The sequence below is a fragment of the Primulina tabacum genome, chromosome 6 (assembly GCF_025594145.1).
Source record: "Primulina tabacum isolate GXHZ01 chromosome 6, ASM2559414v2, whole genome shotgun sequence".
Classification (NCBI taxonomy): domain Eukaryota; kingdom Viridiplantae; phylum Streptophyta; class Magnoliopsida; order Lamiales; family Gesneriaceae; genus Primulina; species Primulina tabacum.
Window position 1 is genome coordinate 36,750,373 of NC_134555.1, and position 8,059 is coordinate 36,758,431.

At 33.6% G+C, this 8,059-nt stretch overlaps 1 protein-coding gene and 1 long non-coding RNA gene across 2 annotated transcripts; one reads left to right on the forward strand and one right to left on the reverse strand.

Annotated features, from left to right (window-relative positions):
• Positions 1–3,003: 3,003 nt before the first annotated feature.
• On the reverse strand, positions 3,004–5,219 carry LOC142549308 (uncharacterized). Its single transcript, XR_012821160.1, has 3 exons — positions 4,863–5,219; positions 3,719–4,072; positions 3,004–3,603 (listed from the first exon to the last, which is right to left on the reverse strand). It is a non-coding gene; the product is annotated as an uncharacterized LOC142549308 (long non-coding RNA).
• A 1,134-nt stretch (positions 5,220–6,353) lies between these two features.
• Positions 6,354–7,430, forward strand: LOC142550224 (uncharacterized). The gene is made up of 3 exons (XM_075659463.1): positions 6,354–6,366; positions 6,494–6,736; positions 6,805–7,430. The coding sequence occupies exons 1-3, from the start codon at positions 6,354–6,356 to the stop codon at positions 7,428–7,430; spliced, it is 882 nt and encodes a 293-aa protein (XP_075515578.1).
• The last annotated feature ends 629 nt before the right edge of the window (positions 7,431–8,059 follow it).

Below are 8,059 nucleotides of genomic sequence, written 5' to 3' on the forward strand. Positions count from 1 at the left end.
TTCTGTAAAAATCTTTAAAAATCTGCGATATTCAGCAAGATTCAGTAGAAATCTATAAACTCCATAAAATTCTGTTATGTAAAAAAAGTCAATAAATATCTGCAATAAATACACCCCTTAATATAATCTTTAATATAATAGGAAGATCTCATGGACTGCCTAAGGATATTGTCGTATAAAAATTTATGTGATTTTTAATAAATTAGGGAAAAAAATAGAAAAATAGGATAATTATGTGAAATGGAGCTATCAAACATGTTGACAAACATCCAAAGAGAATCATTTAGCTTTCTTCCGGTTTTTACTAAAAGAATATGATGTAAAAAAACAATGATAATACCAGTGGTTCAAGATTATACACTATTTAATTTGGGCAAAAACTTGTATAAAACGGTCTCACGGATCATATTTTGTGAGACATATATCTTATTTGGGTCATCTATGAAAAGTATTGTTTTTATGCTAAGAGTATTACTTTTTATTGTGAATATCGATAGGGTTGACTCGTCTCACAGATAAAGATTCGTGACACCGTCTCACAAGAAACCTACTCTTTAATTTGTGTTTAACATTAAAGCCATTAGAATTGATTGCGAGTAAGCCTTATGTGAAGACTGGTTGATAAGATTTATATTTATCATGAAAAGTAATATTTTTAGAATAAAAAATAATATTTTTAATGACTGGATCGAGATGGAGATTTGTCTGACAAAACTGAAGCTTGTAAAATAGTTTCATGAGTTTTTATGATTTCATAAATATCTACAATTCAATGTAAATTAAAGGCCCATACCTTATAAATACAACAAAATCCAAAAACCTAAATCAATTTTTAGGTACGAGACTGGGTTCAATTGGACTGAATTAAAATAGTTCTCGATTTGTTTTTAAGCAACTCAATCTGATTCAAGGTTGATGTCGGATTTGAAACTCGATTAAATCGAACTACTCATTTTCATCTGGATTGATCGGTCCGATAAGCATCCCTACTTTGTGACCTCATAATAAAGTGCAAAACACTATACGAGCTCAATCTGATATTCGTTGGTTATATAACGAATTCGCCCGATCAATCCGACAAACATAGAATCAAAACATCTACGTCTATGCAATTTGATATATCAATGGTCATATAAATCTCAAACTTTTAAACATCCCGTTGGTTTGGATTTTAGTGATTGTATAGAATTTTTATGTGTCAAAAACTAGAAGTGGAAATATAATTTTGGAAATTTCTGAGAATTTGCCAAGGAGAGGATTTTAATGGGTTGACATGCATTTTGCGGCAGTGATTCAAATCCCTGTCGGATGGATTGCCTCAGGAAGTAAATACAAGATTGATGAAGTGTGTTTGGTGTGATATAAGTATTTAGTTTTGCATATTCCGTGTTTAGTTAGTTTTTTATGACATGGTCTCACTTATCCGTGAGACGGATCAACCCTACTCAAACGAGAAACATAACCAGGAAAGCCTTGATTTATGATTTTAGATATTATATCATTATTTTAGTCATCATTTATGTTTGATTCTTTGAAATTTTAATTCTCTCTGTTGTCAAAATTGAGTTTTGGTCAAGGTTCTAAAAAGTGTGAAGCGCCCCAAAGCGCGGTAACCGAGCTCCAAGCTTTTCAAGCTTAAACGAGATTAGCACATGTGTTGGGTGCAATAATTGTCCCTGCTTGGTAGAGCGATCGAACCGTGGTGTTTGAGCTGCTGTACGGTTTAAAAGATTTGAGTTCCACCATTACCACCAGCTATAGCTTTTGGTAAAACGGTAAGCACTCGGTTCTACAACATGCTTAAGCGTGAAAAAGCGCTTTTTTATTTTTAGTGTAATTTTAATTATCTCAAACCAATAAATAGATAAAATAATACATAAATATGATAAATTTAAGTCTGATGCATTGATTTTCATATTTATAAAAGAATAAAAATCTCAAATTACAATATTTATTTGTTTTTGCAACTATACCATATTAAAAAATATTAAATATTTGTTAAATCATTATCAGACATACTTAATCATAATTAAAATAAAAAAATAAACATCTAAATTATAAACCTAATTTATTATTTTAAAATAAAAGGACATACATTCAAAATAAATTTTTTTAAAATAAATAGATGCGATTAATTGTGCATAAGTATACTTAATTAAACGCCTTAATTACGCTTAATTCGGTCAAACTACAGTTTAACCGCTTTTTTGCGAAGTGGGGCGCTTTTGTCGAGCTTCAAGCTTAAGTGCGCTTAAGCGGACTTTTTAGAACACTGATTTTGGTCGTGTATCTTTCAAATATATTTTTTTGGCCATTATGAGTAATTTATTTTGCAATTTTAGTAATTCATGAACCAAAGTGTTATGTGGTTAGGGATGTAAACGAACCAAACCGTTTGTGAGCTATTCGAATCTCGATTCGATAAAAGCTCGTTTGAGCTCGTTTAATGAGGCTCGTTAAGATAAACAAACCAAACCAAGCTTTACAGTATTCGGCTCGTTAGCTCGTGAACATGTTCGTTGGTAAGTTCATGAGTAATTTCTTAGATGAAAAAATAATACTTTTGATATTTGATTTATTGATTTTGCATATTATTTATGAAATATATAGAAAAATCTATTAAATTTATTAATTATAATAAATTTACAAATTTTAATAAGAATAATATATTTTTCTTTAAATATATAATTTATTTTTTAATTAATTTAATGAAAATTTAAATGTATAATTCATATTTATTAAGCTTGTTTAGACTCGATAAAGGCTTGAATAAGCTCGTGAGCCATGCATATATTCGTTAAATAAAGCTCGAGCTCGGCTCGATTATAAACGAATCAAGCTCAAACATTCAAGAGTTCGGCTCGGCTCGACTCGATTACATCCCTATATGTGGCACATTGACAACATGTGGAAAATGGACTAAATTTGTCAAAAATAAAAAAATATGTGCCGGATTAAAATTGAAATTTGACATCATAGATGATTAGAAACAAAAAGACCGATTTTTTGTTTAAATTTCAGTCAAGTCAGTATATTGTTCATCAGAAAAAGTATTACAACGAAAAGGTAGAGATCAAAAACGAAAACTGTTTCGCGCGACAGCTCAATCTTATTATAGAAGATAATTCATAAAATTAACCACCCATCACCAATGCAAACCTGAGAAAGAGTCATTAGATTCAGAGATGAGATTCATCTTGGAAGAATATTGCGTGTGAATTATGCGTTTGCAATTCGTATTCGCTGATTTTCCTGTCTTCTTCTACTTCCGCTTCATCATCCTCATCAGCATCCCACAGAAAATCGAGCATATGAAGCTACAATGTAACTGCACACGAGTCATCAATCCCACGTAAAATTTTGATCGTGACAATATATCCGAAAGGATGATCAAATTGGAGTACACACTCCTTGCAATATCATCAAAAAAATGATTTTGGCACATTTTAAGTTCTGCAACAACATACACATTTTAAAAATCAAAACAGAGAAGCCAAGAATCTTACATTGCATAAATAGAGTGTTGTGTTTTCCACTTAAAGGCAAATGCAACAAAAGAAAAGTAACCATGCAGTTTTCATCCAGAGCCCTTTCCAATGATTCCTACGTTTCAGCCGGAAATTATTGATGAAATCAAGAAATGACCAAAATTAAATACCATATGACTAAATGAAGCATCACGATAATTAGATTTCTCACATACAAAAAAAAAGTTCACCACGAAATCAAGGCTAAGCTTATTCTAATTCATCAGTCGACGACTCGTGCCACCACAGTGAAAGTATCCAAAATTTAAACTCGTCCTCTATGTAGCATGCGTGTTTCCCTATGATAAAAGTTGGACGATAACAGTTGGATGCATGACAGGGCTATTTGGTCGGCAAAGTCTTGTAGTTTACCAGTCACTAGGATCGGTTTCTACAGCTTGATAAAAGTAGGATTCAGTTCTGGCAAAATCTTTCTGTGTTTGCCATATAAGCTCAGCATAAAGGGAAAGAACATTGCCATCAATTGGATTAGCTAGTATTGCCCTCCCACAGTACTCTTCTGCTTTCGCAAATTCTCCCCTAATCTGCAAAAACATAGATGCGTGTGTGTATCAGGATTAAGAGAAATTGATTGATGTACCACAGCATTTAGAATTAGACTAGAGTACGAGTAAACAATTTTCTTGACTACCATTTCGTCTAGTACTAAACATCCACTGTCATACTACAGGTATCCCATAAGTGAGTATTACGAAAGTTCTTAATAATATCTGACGATCAAGGAAAGAACATATAAAACGGGTGCTATAGTATTGCTTATCTTTCGCTATATCATCCAGGCTCTTTTATATCTATCCATGGCCGGAGCCATACCCTAGCACGATAGAAGATCAAACTAGAGTTATGTTATGTCCATGGCTAGTGAACTAGCCTCCCAACCATCAAAGGACTTTAGATTAGCAGACATGCGATAGGCCGGGGAAATCCTTCTGTTCAGCTAAAATTAATCACTCAAATAGATTATACTTCACATCAGTTTAGGTGGAGTTCGCAAGTCGAACCGGGCTGGAACTTTGTATTGCTCGACTCACCAAGTCCCGAACGATCTACAGCGTCTTGGTTAAGGGTTATGCGGGTAACTTTGGTCAGCAAAGATTACATCGTATATGGGCTTCGAGACATCCCGTATCCATCAGAACATTTAATTCCAAATTATTACATATAGTAGAAAATTTTACAAGAGTTCTGCAATATTTTATTGATGAAGGTAACCATAAACATTATCTTTTCATCGATTTCGAGTAACTCGTTCGACATCAAAGTTTTAAATTTGGGATTTATTGCTCTGACTGCCAGAAAATAAATAAATAGTACCTCTTTCAAGAATTTGGCATAATTGATAGCAAGAGAGGATTCCCAGGATTCGCTTCCATCATCCTTTCGTAGTAAGCGTCCGTACCATCAGATCGATGCCAACCTCACCATACTCTCCTCCACGAAACACCCCTCGTCATCTTTCTCCGCCTCCACCTCACCAAATCCGGAGCTCGAGAGCAGTTTAATTCCCGTCTGTTGCTTTATCTTCGCCGTATTGGATGCCCCTATGCCCCGAAAACTCTTCTTAAGCTTCGGATCCGACTCTGTTCCACATCTCCAGGAACTTTTCTCGAAGGACATTATCAGGCAGACTGATCCGACTCGGGTTAGCAGGGCAATGCACCAGATTCGTGTGATGGGACCCAATTTTTTTCCTTATTATTAGTATGCATTAGTTTTGGTTTAGCGCAGTTAGTATGTATTAGTTTTTGATCCAATTCAGTAGTCCAAATTACAATTAACAAATATTTCTCAAAATGGGCTTTAAAAATGATTTCTCAGCCCAAAATGCATACCATATTGTTTGATATTGTCAAAAAAAAAAATGATTTTCTGGTATAGTTGAGTTGTGGAAGCTTTTGACTTGATTTCCTCGAAAGTATTCATGGTACTTCTGTTTGATTCTAGTAAAGCTAATCATGGAAAATGTGACGTATCGAAAACAATTTTATTTTGATGTCTTAATGCTTGTTGGAATTTTTTTCCTAGTCATGGCTCTGTTGGTTCCAGTGTCCGTCTTTTTCTTTATGAGGTCTTTATTCACGGTGCTTAATTTTCTGATTAAATTATTTCAGATTTAATTACGTGCTATTTATGAGAATTCTTGGTGTTTCAATATGTTTGGGATGATTGGGTTGATTGTAATGCCAAGAAATAGACGAATATGATCGGAAAATCCTTACATGTTCTTAATGATTTGTTTATCGAGCATTGTCATGTTATTAACGTTAAATTTATCTATGTATTTTATATTATTTGGTTCTAATCTAAATTTAATAATTTTGTTCATATTAGGTTATTTTAATATCAAATTAAGAGACAAAGAGAAGAAACAATATTTTATCATTCTTTCAGCCAAGAATTGATAATCCTTCATCATCCGAGAGGATTGAGACTCATGCATCCATTCATATTGAGGAGCCCAAATCTCCTTCTAAATCTCAAAGAGTTGTGTTTGATGAAACTTCCCTTGAACGGGATCCTGGATTGCGTATTTCGATGTTGCAACATCCTGTTAATCATCGTGATGAAGTTAGACGTGCTATATCAAAATGAGGCCATATCAACCTAAATTGTCGGAATACCCACGGTCTGAATCAGGAAAGCAGAATCGTCGATTTCAACATACATGGTTTAAAAAGTTTCCATGGTTAGAGTATTCTTTTTCGAAGGATGCAATATTTTGTTTTCTGTGCTATCTTTTTGAATTAAGTGAATCACAACAATCTATATCTACAATTGAGGGGTTTAGAAGTTGGAAACGCGTTAATGATGGAGCAAAGTGTGTTTTTTTGTCTCACATGGGAAGTTCTAACTCAACACACAATAAATCTTCAAAATTTGTTGTTGATTTGATGAATGTCACTAGGCATATAAATAAAGTTATGAATCGAGAAAATTCTGAACAGATTCCAAAAATCGGTTAAGGCTTGCAGCAACAATTGAGTGCGTCCATTGGCTTAGTTTGCAAGCATGTAGATTGAGAGGTCATGATGAATCTTCATATTCCCAAAATCGTGATAATTTCATTGAGATATTAAAACTATTGGAGAAATTGAATGCTAGTATTGGTGATGTTATCTTAGACAAGGTTCCGGAAAATGCAAGATATACCTCACCAGAAGTTCAAAAAGAAATCTTGCATATTATTGGTAATAGAGTCAGAAATAAAATTCGTGATGAAATTGGAGATTCTAAGTTTTTATTTTGGTGAATGAAGCGAAAGATGTATCTAACAAAGATAATGTGACTATAATTTTGAGATTTGTTGATGCCCATGGTTTTTTGCGGGAGCGTTTTTTTCAAATTGTGCATGTTCATGACACCAGAGCTGAAACACTCAAGAAAGAAATATGTGATGTCCTAACTAAATATAAACTAGAAATTCATAATATGCGAGGTCATGGGTATGATGGTGCTAGTAACATGAGTGGTGCTTTTAATGAATTGCAAGCTTTATTTCTTAAAGATTGCCCATATGCATATTATGTACATTGTTTTGTCCATCAACTCCAACTAGTATTAGTTGCAGCAGCTGAAAATGATATCTCTATATGGCTTTTCTTTTCAAATTTGACGACTATTGTCAATCTTGTTACATCATCTTCCAAGCACAATGCCGAGTTACAATCTTATCAAGTTAATGAAATTGCACGTTCTATTGTTGTCGGTGAACGCGAGACTGAGCGAGGAGCTAATCAGATTGGTACTTTGCATCGAGCAAGTACTACTCATTGGAGCTCCCATTTTGATTCTATTTGCAGCTTGATAGATATGTATGATACAACTATTATTGTGCTCGAAAACATTATCATTGATGGCAACTCCACTTCAATACGCGTATAAGCTGGTGCATGGTTTATTAATAGTGATGAAGTCTTTTGATGTCATTTTTATTTTGCATTTGATGCATTAATTTATGGAAATCACAAATTTGTTTTGCCGTGCCTTGCAACAAAAATCTCTTGATATCATAAGTACAATGGATTTGGTCTCTACAACTAAAGAACTTTTCCTGAGATTAAGAAATGATGGTTTTGATATTCTTCTTTCGTATGTAAAATCATTTTGCACAAGATTGGATGTCGATATACCGGAGATGAGTTCTCATTATGAGCATTCTAGTCGTTCATGCCAGAAAATGATACCATCACAGTTGAACATCACTTTCATTATGATATATTTAATATTGCAACAGATTTTCAGTTGGAATAGTTAAACTCTAGATTCAGTTATGAGTTTCTCAGCTCTGCTTGGGATCCAAAAGATAATTTTAAATGGTTTAACATTGAGCTACAACATTTTGAGCTCGATGTAGTTTGTCATGAAGATTTTCAGAAAATGTCCACTATCTCAGAATTGTGCCGAGGGTTATTTGAAACAAAAAAATTGCAACATTATAATTTGATTGACAAGTTGATCCGTTTAATTTTAACTTTGTCTGTTTCCACGACAACTACGGAGCGTGCATTTTC

Bases quoted from the DNA above. Each gene is read 5' to 3' on its own strand.
- LOC142550224 (XM_075659463.1), top strand. The intron at 6,737-6,804 runs GTAATAGAGTCA...TGGTGAATGAAG, and splicing joins AGAAATCTTGCATATTATTG to CGAAAGATGTATCTAACAAA.